The sequence below is a fragment of the Hylobates moloch genome, unplaced genomic scaffold (genome assembly GCF_009828535.3).
Source record: "Hylobates moloch isolate HMO894 unplaced genomic scaffold, HMol_V3 SCAFFOLD_8, whole genome shotgun sequence".
Classification (NCBI taxonomy): domain Eukaryota; kingdom Metazoa; phylum Chordata; class Mammalia; order Primates; family Hylobatidae; genus Hylobates; species Hylobates moloch.
In genome coordinates, this window is record NW_026652283.1 from 2,060,461 (window position 1) to 2,077,218 (window position 16,758).

Sequence of the window (16,758 nt, forward strand, 5' to 3'; positions counted from 1 at the left end):
CTCACGCCGCCCCTCGCCCGCCGGAGGCCGGGGCCCGCTCCCTTTGACGTCATGCGGGCCGAGGGCTCGCTCGGGAGGCGCTGCCGCGGGCGCCGAGAGGGGGCCCAACTTCGGGCTCCAGTCCGCCGCCGTGCGCCCCGCGCCGTGCGCCCGGCTCCCTGCGCGCCGCCGCCGCCGCCACATCTGGAAGCGTTCAGCGCGTCTGCCTCCGGCGCGCCGGGCAGGCGGGCGGCGCGGGCAGGGGCGGGCGCGGGCGCGGCGGGGCTGGGCCGGGGGGAGTGAGCGCGGCGCTCTCGCGCGCCCGGTGTCTCCCTCTCGCTGCCTCTGCAGAAACAGCTCCTGCCAGAGCAGCGCTCGGCGCGGCGCGGCGGGCCCGGAGCGGCGGCGGCGGCTCTTCCTGCCTCCGCGCCCAGGAGTTGCCGGCTCCCTTTGACAGCAGAGAGCCGGGCAGGGGCCTCAGGAGGACTCGCTGGGAGTGGGCAGAGGCGCCTCGGCCCCTGCCGGCCCAGGCGGGCCCCGCGCGCCCCCCGCCCCTCCTTTCCGCCTCTTCTCGCCCTGCCTCTCCCGATTTATTTTTTCAAATGGTGTAGCCGCCAGAGGTGCGGTGCTCAATTCTTGGAAGGGGCCCGGATGTACTGAGGATGCATTACAATTTCACTCGAGGAGGCAGTAGTGGAAAGGAGCAGTTTTTGGGGTTTGATGCCATAATGGGAATCAGGTAATCGTCGGCAGGGAAGAAGAAACGCTGCAGACCACGGCTTCCTCGAATCTTGCACGAAAGCCGCCGGCCTCGGAGGAGGGATTAATCCAGACCCGCTGGGGGGTGTTTTCACGTTGCTTCCTCTTCGTGGCTGCTCCTCCTTTTAAAACCATTTTTGGTCCATGGTCAATGAGAATACGAGGATGTACATTCCAGAGGAAAACCACCAAGGTAAGGCTGGACCCCGCCGCCTCGCCGGGGCTCCCTGCCTTTCCCACCGGGTTCCTGCGCTCCCCGCGGCCCCGGGGCCGGTCCCTGCGGAGTGACCCGGGGCCGCGTCCGCGAGGGGCGCCTCCGCCTCGTCGGAGCGCCCGGGAGCCCGGCGGGACCGGGGCCCGAACCGCCGCGCGAGACGGAGCGGAAAATTCCCGCCCCTCCCCCTCCGGGCCCCAGCTTCTCCAGAGCATGTGTTTCCTATGAAATTCCAGGCGAGGGGGGAAAAGTTCCCCAAGTGGCTGCCGCCGCCTCGCTTTCTCGCGTTCGCCTGGAGAGCCCGGCTGCCTGGCCAGCCGCGCGGGGGGCAGAGGGCGCCGGCGCCGCGGAGCCCAGAGGCCCAGGGTCCCTCGCCCGGCTCGGGGCGCGGCTGGGAGCGCGCGCGCGCACCCTGCGCCGGCAGAGCCCGGCGCCCACGGCCGTCCCTGGGGCGCCCTAGCGCTGCCCGGCGTCCACTCTCGTCCAGGCGCCCCTGCCCCGGGCGGCGCGCTCCAGGTGGCAGGTGGGGGCGGCGGTGCAGATGTGAGCCCCAGCGCGCCCCTCTGGTTCCCCCTCCGTAGGTCCCCTTCTTCCTCTCTCCCTCCCTCCTCCGCCGCTCACCTGCACCCACCCACCTCTCCACTGCCGTTGACCCCGAGCGCGCCCACGTCGCGTGTGTTCTCATTCGCACCCACATGTGGGCTAGCACCTGAGGATGGAAGCGGCGAGGAGCCGGGCGGTGTGTGGGCTTTGCTGTTTCGTGTTTGAAGGAGATCATGAAAGGGTGTGCCTGGCTCACGCGGCTCCATACTATTGTCCAGTGTTTTCTGAGCATCTCCATGCCTGGCCGCAAGTGTCACCAGCTCCCCCTGTGATGGTGAAAGGCAGTCAGGTAACTCCCTACTTCCTGGAAACTTTCTCCCTCACCGCTCTCCCCCCATATTAACAAGTTATTTTCTTTGACGTTGCTCAGCATTTAAGGTTTTTTTTTTTCTGGGGGGGGGGGGGTGCAGACAGGGTGGTCCCGCGGGGCTTTCTGGCAACCTCCAGGCATGACATCTCTTTCTTCTCGCCACTGCTTTCTCTGTCTCTTTGGGTGTAGTCTCCCCCTTTTCTCTCCCAGTTCCCAGAGCCTCCCTGTTTGCACTCTTCCTCTTCTCTTCCCCTGAAAGCCAGTCTGTCACTGCTGGTCTCTGTTCCTTCCCTGGGTTCTTCCCAGTGATCCTCTGAAGACCAGCTTGGTGGAAGGACTTGTCTCCAGGTCTTTTTGTCCAGCTTTCCCCCTCTGTTTGCTCCCAGCTCCACCTATTGGGGACACGGCCTTCACTCTTTAGAGCCAGAAGCTGCCAGCCAGCCTGCCTGGTCTCCATCTATCCTGAAACGGATTTTGGGGCCAGTCTTCTCTGCTTTCCAGCATGGGCGGCGGCGTGGGGATTGTGGCCTCCTTTGGAAGAAAGAATCTTGTCAAGGGTCGTGGGTTCTAGGGTGAGCCAGAGCTTTGGGGTCACAAGGGCAGTATCCATGTTTGGATTTCTCTACTGGTGACCCCATCCCTCACCTGATCCCCTCTCCCTTCTGTAGCTGATGGGGTAGTGAATGGTTTAGGAGGGAGGGAGACACAAAAGAAAGTGGTATTTATGAAGAGTGGGGATGCAAGATGACTCCCCTCCAGGTTCTGAGACTGCGTGCTTTACCCACTTCCTCAATCTAAGCAGCATTGAAGAGGAGAGCTCTGTAGTACTGCCCGAAGTATCACTGTCAATGGCAATGTACTGTGGTAATAATAATGATTATTCACATTATTCACAGGATGATAATCTTAACTAGTTTACAAGGTCTCCTCTTAGCGCAGGATAAACCCCTTCTGAACCCATTTCCTTACTGTGGTTGTTTTCTTTTGCCCGTTTGCCTCTCAGCATCTCCCCGCTGTATGCTGGGAGCAGACATTAAAAGTAGGAGTGCCAACCCCAGAGAGGTTCCTGAGAAAGGCAGAGGGGAAGGGAGCAAGGGAGCCAGTGGCTGAGAGCTCTACCTTTCCAGCAACATGCCAGCAAACACTATGGCAACCTGAATTCCAGTTCTCTCCCTTGAAGCTGCAGTGATTATATAATTCATGGGAGCAGTTTTGCCTCCATTTCTAGATGCGGTTCCCAGGTGGAAGAGCACCAAGATCCCTGTCCCCCCTCTACTCTCCATCTTCTCTTCTTTAGTTGGTTGGCATTGCCCAGGTTTGTGGGGTAGGAGAGGGGAGGAGGGTGGTGGAAGCGGGAAGGGCAGACCTAGAAGAGGATGAATATTGACAAGGAAGAGGTTGCTGTGGCTAATCACTAAAGGGGGCAGGTGAGCCATAATAGGGGTTAGAGTTTCAGGAGACGGGAGTCTAGGACTGCCTCAGAAGATCAGTAATGGTGACGAAACAAAGAGTCGAGAACCAAAAAAGTTGTCAGTGGCGGGGGCTGTGCATTCCTCTCTTCCCGACATGCTCCGAGACATGGAATGCACCAGTCCTTGTTCCCTCACCTTTTCTGTGGAGTGTGTGCATGTGTGAGTGTGTGAGTGTGTGTGTGTGTGTGTGTGTGTGTGTGTGTGTGTTTTGAGGGTCGAACCGGAGACTGGAGGTCAGCGCCTGGGAAGAGCCTGGAAGTTCATTGAAGGACCAGCTTCTGACCCTGGGTTTCAGGCTGGGGTGGCACACTCAAGCCTTGCCTCGCCTCTGGTGCCCTGTCTGCTCTGGGCCTGTGCCAGCCTCCCACTTTTCTGGGCTGATTTTCCATTGCAGGCTCCAGCTAGCAAATGAGTGTCTTAATAGTCAACCATTGAACAAATAAAACACCAGAATGTCCCTTATCTGCTAGAGACAAGGCAGAGGGGAGAAACATGTGTTCTGGGAGTGCAAGGCACACTGTGCTTTTCTTTTAACTACTTAGCGATTCAGCAGAATAAGAATCGCTGTAATAAGGTAATAATAATAACGATCACAGTTAACTTTCTTTACAAATGGTCAGAGAACAACGTTGCTCGCATATCAGCTTGAGCAGGTTAAAGAAAGCTGTGGCATTAGCTTTGCTTTTTCTTGATCCTGCATGGAGACAACTGGAGGAAAGGGGCTTTGGAGTTCAGCATATTATTCCTGCTATTGGTCAGGTACTTTTTAGTGTTTTAGATATGACAGAATATATTAAAAAGAGTCAATTTTTCATTATTTCTATAGAATACACCCTAACAGTATTTAACTGTGTGTGTGTGTATATATACACACACATGGAATAAGGAAAAGCTATTTTAAATAGATCACACGAGAGGCTAATGCCCTTCAGGGACCTGGGGTGTTGAGAGAGGAGTATTGATAACGCAGTCTCCTAAGACTGGTTTAAACATTTCTTCTTCATAGTAAAGGGAGACTTGTTCTTACAGGTACGTGCTGCAGGCACAGTGCTTTGTAAATGAAATGATGAGCCATTAGCCCCCTGGGACCATTTCTCAGTCTTGGCAATGACCAAGGACTCTTCAATTTTTTCTTCAACTGAAAGTGCTTGAGTTGGGTTCTTCTGTAAGACCTACCAAAGGGATCCAAGGAGCATACTGAGTGGAGATTTCGAGGCCCTGCTCATCTTTGGATCCCTGCTTCCTAGTACAGGCGGCTGCTCAGTCCAGGGCCTTGATGCAAGGCTGAACAAATAAATGTCTGCGTGAATGAATGAATGCGACCTGGCCAGACCTGCAGTAGATGTGGCTTCTGCCTCTTCCAGTAGGTGGCGCCACAGGGCTTAGGAGTCAGGAAAGGGGCTTCAGGGTCTGGCTGGTGATGAAAGGCGTAAGGGGAGTTTAGAGCTTGTGACCTGTTGGGGCTGTGCTGCTTCCATCAGGCCTACACCTGCCCTGGCACAGGTAACCCAAAAGACCAGTGTGTCTCCGTGCCACCGCACACACTGGATGCCCTCGCGGCATCACTGAAGGACCCAGGTCCCACAGTGACCTCTCCACCCTGCTGTGATGAAAACTCCTTTGCAGCCCACCGAGTCCATCGCAGGCTCTTCCCACATACGTCTGTTTCCTTCCAGCACAGACAGCATCCCGCTGAGCCTGGAGGGAGCCTTTTGGGTGAATCGCTGGACTTGGTATGGCCGGATGTTAATTTTCTCCCTGATTTTTCACTGATGGTTTAGTAACCAGAGGGCCCGGTGGTGCCCAAGCCCAGTGGAGCATGGGGTGACCTGAAGCATGGGATCTGGGAACCCAAACCTGTGCAGTCACAGGGCTTGCCAGCCAAAGGCGGGAGGACATTTCCCCAACTTTAATAGGGAAAAGAACACAAAAACAACGGGGTGCACTTCACAGTTGATTTCCGTTTATGAGTCTGCCTGGGTCTCCTGCTGGGTAATGGCAGAAAAGCTCAGGAGACCCAGGTTAGGAAGTAACTGAGATTTGTTCTAATTTCCAGTGATGTTTTCCAGCACCTGGCGTTTTCTTTTCTATTCCTTTCTTCATTCGGTTTTCTTAGTTGCGTGGCAAGTTCCATGAGGTCTGAGAAGCCCTTGGCACTGTGTTAAGAAGGGGTGAGTGGCTGGCAGCACTTTCTTCCTTTTACAGTAATTCCTCCCGCCTGATACAGCAGCTGTTTGTTCTGTAGGAGGTACAGGTCAGCCGGTGTCATCTCACCTCTTCTTTGCCGGGACCCTGAAATCAGTGCTGAGCATTCAAATTCAGCAGACAATTTTATTTTCCAATATGGACTACAGAAAGCTGATAGACTGCGAAGCACCTGGAGACTTAACAACAAGCCTAATTAACAAAATAATCACACCGATTTTGTCTGTTTCTAGATTCCATCCTCACAGTTGCCTAGGTTAATGTTGGGCACTGTGGAGGAGGACAGAAGATTGGTTAAAAAAAAAGGCATGGGGAATTGTTTTGCAACATATCAGGTGCTAACTATTTAGCGACAGAAGTGCTAAACATTCTGATAATGAAATAACACTCTGAGTCATGGCTGTCATTATTAAAATAATTTAGTAAACACCTGTTTACATGTACCTCAACGTTAGATACCACGTAAAACAAGTAAAAGTGACAGGATCCCTCAGGGAAAATGGAATGGAATGTTTTTCGGTGCCATTTCAAAGCCGGGTGTGTAGACTTAAACTGAACCTACAGCAGAGAAAGCAAAATGGAAGGCTGAAATAATGAATGCCATCATTTGAACCGAAACCTGGGTGCTCCAGAAGAGCTCTTCTCTGTGTTTTCATTCCTAGATGGGTGCTGATTTGCCCAAGACCAGGCTTTCCTGAGCCCATGTAGACATGGGCCTGGAGCAGGTGGGCAGACCCTCTTGGCTTCCATAGTTGAGGCACCCCTGGAGGCAGCTGTTTATCATGGCAGGAAGGGAAGTGGATGGGTTCTCTACTGCCCCCTTTCCCCTGCTGAATTCAGGCAGGACCCGCGCGGGTCCCTGGAGAACCTTGCTTCAGTGCTAGCTGTGTGTACCGTGTGGGCAGGACCCCACCTGGGAGACGGGGAGCCCAGGATGACCCTACAGAAAAGCAGAGCTGCGAGATGGCTGGAGCCCCCGAGAGCTGAGGTGCAGAAGATGAGGGGAAGCCAGAGGAGCCCCGACCCACTAGGGTGTCTGGGAGGGTTTGGGGAACAAGGTCGTCAGGGTAGTCAGTTACTCTTTGTGGAGCTGAACTGAATTTAAGTAGGGATTGCAGGGACTGTAGGAGAGAAGTTTGGGGCTGGAGCTCAGGAGTCAGACAGAGGTTGAAAATAGACCCTTCCCCGGAAGCCGAGGGAACTAGAGGAAGGGTTCATCTGGCTGAAGCAGAGGGTGAGGAAAGTGGGGGTTAAGTGGCAAGAAACCCAAACCTCTCAGCCCCTCCGCTCCCCAAAACCCCACAAAACAGTTCTCTCCAAAACACCTTCACTTTAAAATGGGCTTCTTGTGCTATACCCTGTGTGTACAGGGGGCAGGGGGCTAGACTCTGGTTCATTAAAGGGTTTGTCAAACATAGAACAAATGTAATGTCTCTTTGGGAATTTACTTTCTAGGATCGGGACATTTTATGGGTAAAGGAACCCTAGAGACAATCCTCATTTCCAGCTGAGAAAACAGAGGCCCCTAAAGGTTCACTGAGGCAGGGATGTAACTAAATACAAGGTCTTCAGTCTCTTTATCCTCCTGCCTTTACCACACTTGGTGCTGGCCCCCTGAGAGGGCATTGTCAGTGCTTCTGGCTAAATTTTGCTTGGTAGATCTCTCAACCTCTCTATTCTTCCTCCCCCTGCCTCCACCTTTGTACTGCCTTGAAATAATTTCTGCGATGTTAGATTTAGGAATGGAGTTGAAAGGGTGGGGTGGGGGAAATCTATCATTGGAAAGGTTTAAAAATACTTTCTTAGACTACAGAGTAGAAGTTCATACATGTCCACAAGAAACTCCTGCAAAATTCAGATCACGATTTTGTCTGCAAACAGATCTGCCTTTAAGCCTTTTTTATCTGCTCACTTCCTCTCAGCCCCAATCTAGGCTTGTTTCAGCCCCTTTGTGAGAGTGGGATGGGGATAGGAAGCCAGGCTGTGCTGTGGGACTTCCCTGGTGAGCTGCTAGGATTCTTCATGGACCAGCTGGCATTACCAGTAGCTGGGGTACGGACACACAGATCAGCCCCAGGGTACAGACTGTGAGACAGGTGCCACAGACTCCACCTGAGCTGGGCGACCAAGGGTGTCTTTCTGCTCCCATGTCAGGGGTGGTCTCCTAGGACCCCCGGCCTACTCCCAGGAGACATTCCCAGCCCATGGAAAGAGAATCACTAGGACCTGCCTCTGACATTCCCATCTTCCTTGAAGTGTTGATTGGCTGACTCGTTTCATATTCTTTCAAGTCATCTCTGAGAAACTGGAAGGCCTCTGAGGCTGACTCGGTCTAGCTTGAAGACGGAGGCATGAGCCAGGCTCGTGCTTAGAGATGTGGCTTTTGAGTTCCTTGGAGGAAGCCATCATTTCAGAACATAGTGTTGTGATAATTTCATGAAATATTCAAGCTGCCAATTTGCCAACAGGGGTTTCTTTTAATATACTCGGCTACACTTGGTGTTGCTTGCTTGAACCTAGCTAAAAGGAAAATAAAATAATCTTGTCTCCTGTCTTTTAGAGAACCAAGCCAAAATCTAGACAGTAAATGAATGTTCTTCTCCATATTGCCTGTGGGCAGAAATGTTGACTTGATTACTCAATTAAGCTTTATTTACTTTATAACCATTGTGTCATATTCGGTCATTTATATTTCTTTCTTTCTTCCAAAATAATCTATGTTGGGCTAAAACCTTTCAAAGACATTAACAAAAGTAACAAAGTAAAATAGCTGAAGAATAAATAAGGCTGTAGGCTAGAGAAATGACTTGGGTCTTGGGTCACATTCTTTGACTTGATCACTTTCTCTGAGAGTTCAGAAGGAATCAAATCCCTTTTTTTTTTTTGTCTGTAAATTGGAGATAATAATCCTTAGCCAATTCACTTCGCAGAGCAGCTGTGAGGATCCAAATGGGAGAATGAGTGTATATCACTGTTCAACATCAGCTACTCTTATTCTCCCCATCAGAGAGCAGAGCACCAGAGTTTGGAAAAGCAACGCCATGAAGTAACATTCACAGCATTTCAGACAACTTTGGAGGTGTTGTGGGAGGGCTGACATTATTCAGTATTTTAAAGGTGAAAATGTGAAACAAAGAGAAACCAGAGTCTGAGGTGATCTGGCTGATACCAGACTAATCAAGGAGGAAGTGAACCATTGATGGAGATGGGCCTGGTATTTTGCCCTCCAGAGAGTCTAGGAGCCTGTGGCCAGTAGGCTCCCAGGACAGTGGAGCCACGTGCACTGCTGCTGTTTCCAAGCTGAGGGTGAGGACATGGGGATGCAGGGTACCCGACGCCTGGCAGCCGTCCACCTGCCATGCTGCTGTCCCCTCACTGCCACCACACATGGCTGCCTGCCTTCGGCCTCAAGTCCAAAGCCACGCTGGCTGGAAGTCCTTCGATGGCCCGAAAATAGGGCCATTGAGGGCAGGAAGAACACCACCTGGGCAACCAATGTCTCCTCACTTTTGAACGTAAATTCCCCAAACCTGAACACAACTTCCCAGTACAGGAGGACGGGCTGGAAAATAAAACTTTGCTTCAAAAGTAAACTTTGGGTTTGGAAAATAAACTTATTTATTTTTCATAGCCAAAGTGTTGCAGGTTTGGAGATAGAGGGGACAGTTCTATGCAGCTCCCTAAGACACTGATCAAAATAGGAAAGGGCTTTAACATGACAGTCTTGAGTGACAGGATTAGTTTTGGTTTCCCAAAGCACAAATAATCCCATCATCAAAAAGTGTGCTGGGAAACTTTCGCATTTGTTTGCACCTTGCTCTGCCCCCAGCTCTGGTCCTGTGATCTGTGGAGCAATATATGTTTTAATTTTTATCTAAAGAAAAAAGCTATATTGAGGTATAATATCTACCTTTTTATAATTTTAAAATAGAGCAAGAGTAATAGCCACCATTTATTGAATGCCTAGCATGTGTTAGGCAATGTTCTTGGTGCTTCATGTGCTTAATATGTTTTATCCTTACAGTAATCCTACTACGTGGGTTTTAATTATATTTTTTGGATAAGGAAACTGAGGACCAAAGTCTTAAGCAATGTGGCCACAGCCACCCAGACAGTGTTGGGGCTGGGAATTAAATTCAGGTCTGTTGGATTTTCAAAACATTTGTTCTTTCTGTTACTTCTCCCCATGGAGAAGAGTAGAAAGAGGAACCCACTATTCCTCTATCCTGGGAAAATGACCTTGTCCTTGCCTTCTGGAACCTGGCTTAGATTTGCCTTGTGGAAGCTCAGAGCTGGAATCCTTGTTCTTAATTGATGGCTGTACATGGTCCTGGTACCCCACCTCTCTTCCTGGTCCCATCCTCTGGCTTTCCCCTTGTTCCCAGGGTTTCTGCCAGGGCCCTCCTTGCTTCTTCAGATCTCCTCATAGGCCTTCACAGACCACCTAGGTCAGTACACCTTGTCTCTCGGGGGACCGGTTTGTGGCATGGCCTTGCTTCACCACCCATTCTTGGAATATTTCCTCAGTCCCTCCCCCCTGGAAAATAGACACTCTCCATTCTCGAACGAGATTCCCTTGAGTCCCGGGGACCGTCCCTGTAAGCTGAGCTCTCCAGACTTCAAGCATTATTTATTTATTTATTTTGAAAGAGCAGCTTTGTTGAGGTATAATTCACATACCGTAAAATTTACCCTTTGGATGTGTACGATTCAGTGGTCTACCTACTTCCCCAATATTTTCATCACCCCCCCTAAAAATACCCTTTACCCATTGGTAGTCATTTTTCATTCCCCTCTCTCTCTAGCCCTTGGCAACCATGAATTTACTTTTGTCTCTATGGATTTTCATGTGTTATTGACAGCAATAATAATTCCTTTTTTTTTTTTTTTTTTTTTTTGAGGCGTAGTCTTGCTCTGTCACCAGGCTGGAGTGCAGTGGCAGGATCTTGGCTCACTGCAACCTCCGACTCCCTGGTTCAAGCGATTCTCCTGCCTCAGTCTCCTGAGTAGCTGGGACTACAGTCACGAACCACCACGTCTGGCTAATTTTTGTATTTTTAGTAGAGATGGGATTTCACCATGTTGGCCAGGATGGTCTCGATCTCCTGACCTCTTGATCCACCCGCTTGGCCTCGCAAAGTGCTGGGATTACAGGCGTGAGCCACTGTGCCCGGCCAACAGCAATAATAATCTGCAGTTGGAGTTTGCTGTGTAGTCTGACTGTTGGCAACATATCTCACAAATTTCAGACCTAGATAGGTCATGACAATCTACATGATAAATAATGACATTAAAAGGAAGCATGTGAAATTAGTTAGGGAGCTGGCTGTCATTTGGAGGTGGGATTAAGCATTTTCTCTCAATTATACAAAAAAGTGGTTTTAGCGTTTTTCAAAAGTATCTTAGCATAATGTCTTCAAGCTTCATCCACGTTGTACCATGTGTCAGGACTTCGCTCTTTTTTTATGGCTGAATAGTATTTCACTGAAAGCACATGCCACATTTTGCTTATCCATTCTTCTGTTGATGGACACTTGGGTTTTCACCTTTTGGCTATTGTGAATGGTGCTGCAATGAACACCAGTATTCAAGTATCTATTTGAATCCATTTTTAGTTATTTTGGGTTTACCTAGGAGTGGAATTGCTGGCCCTGCAATATGACTTTTTAGCTTTAAGAGTCCACTTCCTTGGACAGTGCCCCAAGTTTGAAGCCCACGTGGATGAGACTACAGCATTAGGAAATCCTACTGTATCAGTAGTGAGGGTTTGGTATTTACTGTGGGCTCCCAGTTCCTATACCAGAAATTTGACTTTAATTGGTATTTCACAATCTGACAGCCGCCTTTTGATGAGGAGTGACTGATACTGACTCTGTTCAAAAAAACAAAACAAAAAAACCAGTGTCTCTATATCCAGTTCAGCTTTCACCTCATTGCTGACCTGGCTTTGTAACTCAACAGGAAATTGGTGTTTGGCAAGACAAGGCTATTTAGTCTGTCTCTGTCTCTCCCTCTGCCTGTGTGTCTAGTCCAGGAGCACCCATGTCTGTGGCTAGAGATGTGGGCCTGATAAGCCTGAGGACTGTGGGAGAGGGTGGCTCCCGTCATGTGTTGCTGGGCCGAGTCCTCCCTGGACTGTGCGGGGGAAGCAGCTCTGTGCTCTGTGCTGGCCAGATGCTGCCTGCCCTGCCCCAGGCATGACTGATTAAGTGGGGGAAAAGCAGCTTCCCAGGGCTCTCACCTGCTCCTCACACATCTAAAGTCTAAGCAAGAGAGGCAAAACGTGAGAAGAAAGGTGAACAGTCCGGGGAGAAAATCGGGAAAGGAGGAAGGAGAGAAGGAAGCGAGCAGGGGTAGACAGCCAGGGGAAACAGCAGCACATGGTAGGCTCTTAGCTGTGGATTGATGCCCCAGTGAAATGACTCTGGAAGCCTCTTTCCAATCTTGGGATGGGTATTTTCTTGGTAATCATTTTACCTAAGAGTGATAGTATCATTGGCTGCATTTCTGTCTTAGCATGTTGAACTCTGCTAATCTGAGGAAGAAACAAACACACACATTGATGCCTCGGCTGAACCCATTAATCAGAGACCTGGGTATGGACAAAAAAGCGCACAGGCTCACGGAGGCGTGTGAAGCTCAGAAGACTTTGCACTTTGAAGGCCAATGTACTTAATTTAATCCAACCGACTATTAGTAAATTCCTCTCCTTTGGGCTCTGCCCTCACACCCCCTCACTGGCCCTGCTCACAGGTGCCTCTGGGCCACTGTGCAGAGCTGGAATGTTGCACAGCATTTCTCCAAGGTGGAAGCTTCTGTTGCCATATCTGGCTGTCTGAGACATCCTGGGGATTCGAGCTCCACATCCAAGTGGATTTCAGTGACTCAGAGCTCATATTTGGTCTGTCGTGAATAGGATCTTGTGCCTCTGTTTTTTAAATTATTTAAAAGGCAAAAATTTTGACCTATGCCCAGCTGTCTGAAAAACCAGGAGATAAGAAGCCTTTTCTAGGATAAATTGACTGTGAAATATCTCTGAAAATGAAATGTCTCATGCCAGTTGTGATGAAAACAATTCTAGTGTTTTTTTTTTCCAGAATAGGAATGGTTAGTCATTAACAAAAAGTTATTGAGCATCTGCTATCTGCAAGGCAGTTTGCTTATAGGATCTCTGGATTCAAGGATATCTTCAAGGTTACAACCCTCAACTATCCCTTCCTTTAAGGGAAGTATCTATTCTACTAGGAGGTAAGATTTATGCCTAGACACACAGACACCCACAACTGTAATAAAAGGCAGAACATGCTTGATGTTACAAGGATATAAAGATAAAGGCTCACAGATTTAAAGAAGAAGGGTGATATGGAAAGATGGAATAAATGAAGGAAGTGTTATATGGAGGTTGTGACTGAGCTGACCCTTGAAGGGTGGACGGAAATGGGGTGGAGAGGAGAGGTGCACAGTCCCAACAGAAAGGATGGGATGGCCTGTAATGTATTCACAGGGATGTGCATTGGATTTCAAAGGAGTAGTGAGTTGAGTTTGGCTGGAGCAAGGTTTTGCACGGGGGAGAAGTGGGAGAGAAAGTTGGAATGGCAGGAAGGGGATAATGCCTGGAGCACCCTGTATTGGGCTGAAGAGTTTGCATGGCATTTGGTAGGCAATGGAGGGCCGTTTAAAGTGTATGAGTGGAGACAGGGTGTACTCAGAGCTGCTCTTCCAGGAAGAAGGCTAGAGGATAAGGTAGGGGAGTTGAGGCTGCAGGTAGAGCGGCAGTTCTGAGGCTGTTGCCACTGTCCAGACGAGAGAGGGCAGGAGTGATTTTCCCAGCAGAAAGCCAGAGACAAGGGAGCCCTGTGCTGTGATCTGGATGGGAAGGGTAGAGGTTGTATTTGGAGGCAAGTAGAAGATGCCCAGCATGCATGCAGAATTAGAGTTCTGTCTAAGAAGTGCTATTTGAAGCTGTGGAGACAGAGCCATTAGGGAGAGAGAGAGCAGAGTAAAGGAACGATGGAGAGCTGAAGACAGACAGGAGGAGGGTAAAATGGAGGAGACAATGACAGAATAGTCAGGGAGGTAGGGGAGAGCCTTGCTATTGCAGGGTCTCGGGGATCAAGGCAGGAGAGCATTTCTAGGAGGCCGTCATTGCTGAATGGAGTCGTGAAAGGGAAGATGGGAACTGGGAAGCCCGCTGGATCGAATGACTGGGCTGGAGAGTGGGTTCAGAGTGACTGTTGTCCAGCCGAACTGTGCAGTGCTGCGGCATGGTGGTTGTGAAGCAGGGGCAGCACGTGGGGACCACTCTTTCAAGAATTTTGGCTGTGAATAAAAGGAGAGGGGAGAGATTTGTTGGCACATGAGAGATCGGAAATGCAAGAGAGGGGAGCAGATTGGGAAGAAGGCAGTAGGCAGTGGCGTTGGGGATGGGAGTGGAAGGCTCAACCCCGGCAAAGGAGGTAGCACTCTGTCTTTAGAGGCAGACATGCGGTCAAGCAAGGGATGAGGAAATGTAGAGGGGCGTGGGGGGAGCTGGAAAGGAGGACAGGAGGGGCCTCAGGCAGGGGTGCTGAATCCTGGGAGGGATGAGGCAGCTGGAGTGGGGCCTGAGAGCTTGAGGAGACCGGAAGAGGGAACAGTCAGTGGGAAACACTATGAGACACCCAAAGAAATCCACAAGGGTGCCCAGGCCCCAGAGGCACCGGCCGTCATCTGGAAGCATGAGTTAGGGGCCAGGAGTGATTGGCATTCCTAGAGAAAGCTTCCCCAGAAATGAGTTTGGCAAAGTGAGACAGCTGCTGACTAAGTCTGGGGGCAAAGGGTTCTAGCTCTGTAAGGAGGCGTGCCAAGCTCGAGCTGGTGTGGGAGAATCAAGGTGGCCAATGGGATGCAGGAACCAGGATGCATCATTTTAGTGGGAGTCAGGGAGTCTGAATCCCCCAGCCTGCCTCCATTCCAGGTGGATTAGTCACCAGAATAGCCAATGGGCCCCTTGAGCTCTGAGTGGATGCACAAAGGGCCAGGTGGGCTTTCTTTGGGGAGCATAACAGGAAGAAGATGGCAAAAGCCTGGGTGGTAGAGATGGTGGCAGTTTAAGGATGTGGGCTTAGGACTGTGGACTAGGATGCACGTGTGTGTGTGTGTGTGTGTGTGTGTGTGTGTGTGTGTGTGTGTGCCTGTGCCTGTGTGTAAGGGCAGGCACATGAAGACAAACTTTACTGGTTTCACAGTTTGTCCTCCAGAGGGTCTTCTGGGTGCTGACACCAAAGCGGAGAGAGAGCTCATGGTGTGGAGCCCTGAGGTCACTTTTGTGACGTGGATGGAAGGAAGCAGGGGATGTGAGGACTGGTGGAGGTGGACGTCAGACACCAGGGTTCCCACAGGCTGTCTTGGGCATCAAGGACAAGGAACCTGCACTGTTAACCTCAGTCAGGGCGCAACGGTAGAAAGGAGGAGTGATGGGGCAATCGAGACCACAAGTGCCAACCTCAGCGCACTCACCTGGAGAATACTTACCTTCATGCTGTTCCCACCCGTGTCTCTCCATGCCCCTGCATCCAAACCAAGCCCAGCTTCGCAGCCTATGATATTGGCTCTCTGGAGAACCAGTTAGCCTTTGTGGAGTGTTAGGCCCTGCGATTTTATATCCTTATAATTATATCAGAATATCAAATTCCTGAGAACAGAACATTTTATTATTTTTTTCTTCATCCTCTCCCCTGTTATAATCCCACAAGAAAAATGTTACAAACCACTGGAAAGCCTCTGGTTGGATCCTGTTGAGCCTTGCAATGCCTTGATTTCCCTGTAATCAAGAAAAATGATATCCTGAATGTTTCTTGAAAGGATGTATTTGGTGCCAAGGACAATAACACTCCTTGAATGCCATGGAAATATGCTCTGCTGAGTGGCTCTGAGCTTACCCTTGGTGTAGGAAGGTGCAAATGACCAGGAGGTACCCCCCAGACCCTGCCCCAGTCCCTGTCACATATGCAGAGGACTGTGGTTGGGAGGGGTCTGGTTGGGGGGGTTATGAGTAGCAGGCAGAGGCGGGCAGAGAGGTGGTAGCTGCAAAGACTTAGTGTCTCTGAGTTGAGGAGGCTGGGCTTCTGCACCTCACTCAAATTCTGTGCAGTGGCCAGAGCCCCTGCATTGATTCTTATATGTTGGCATTGTTCCCAAAAGAGGCACAGTTGTTGACTTCTCATAGATGCCAATTTGCGTGATGTTTGGAGTACTAGCTCCTCATGGTGAAATGCATAGACGGTCCAGCGGCCCCAAGTCCTTGCCTTTGTTCTTCCATTTTTGGCTAGGGAAGTAGCACTAGTCTTCTGTGTGCCTTGCCTGGAAACAGTGTGTTATGACAGCCCTCGTGGGAGTTGGCATGGCAGGCCCTGTGGCCACCATCTCACCCCGTCTGGCCTCGTCTGGAAACCTACTTGCAGAGTTTGGCCTTATTCTGATGAACCTCAAGGGCAGTGCTGACCCCAGCTTGATCTCTTGCTGGGTCTGGGCAACAAAAGGCTTTGGGATTTTTCCTTTTTTCCACTCCAGTGAAACTTAGGCAGAATGCAGTGTTTTCCTCTGAGGGTATCAGTTGGGGAATGAACGCAGAGTCCAGATGGACAGGGTTCCGCAGTTCCAGCTGCTGCCATACTCAGACAACTGGTCCTCTGCATTTCATTGGAGTTTGACTTGGCTTTTTTTTCTCTTTTTTTTTTGAGACAGAGTCTCGCACTGTCGCCCAGACTAGAGTGCAGTGGCCCGATCTCAGCTCACTGCAAGCTCCGCCTCCTAGGTTCACGCCATTCTCCTGCCTCGGCCTCCCGAGTAGCTGGGACTATAGGCGCCCGCCACCACGCCTGGCTATTTTTTTGTATTTTTAGTAGAGACGGGGTTTCACCATGTTAGCCAGGATGGTCTCGATCTCTTGACCTCGTGAGTCGCCCGCCTTGGCCTCCCAAGGTGCTGGGATTACAGGCTTGAGCCACCGAGCCCAGCTGACTTGGCTTTAATAAAATGAAGGAGAAAAGAAAATTTTGAGGAAGAAAATGACCAGAAGAAGAATGCCCTTGAGTTGGGGGAATCCATGGAATGGGCTGGTATCCTGAGAAGTGGACTCAGCTCTTCTTCAGAGACCTGTAGACATCACAGCCTGCAGTCCCATGCATCCTTGGCCCTCAGACTGGCACAGCTAGCACCCCTCCTAATGATTTTTC

At 50.5% G+C, this 16,758-nt stretch overlaps 1 protein-coding gene across 16 annotated transcripts in view; it reads left to right on the plus strand.

Moving 5' to 3' along the window:
- Positions 1-272: 272 nt before the first annotated feature.
- Positions 273-16,758, plus strand: part of CACNA1C (calcium voltage-gated channel subunit alpha1 C) — a 631,482-nt gene continuing 614,996 nt past the window's right edge. For 11 of the 16 annotated variants that reach the window (XM_058442558.1, XM_058442546.1, XM_058442552.1 and 8 more), the window contains exon 1: positions 275-931. In XM_058442558.1, coding sequence (XP_058298541.1) covers positions 883-931 — 49 coding nt within the window. In that variant the 5' untranslated portion in view covers positions 275-882. Of the gene's footprint in view, positions 932-16,758 lie in introns of all 16 variants that reach the window. The other 5 variants (XM_058442555.1, XM_058442554.1, XM_058442553.1 and 2 more) reach the window with 3 other exon arrangements.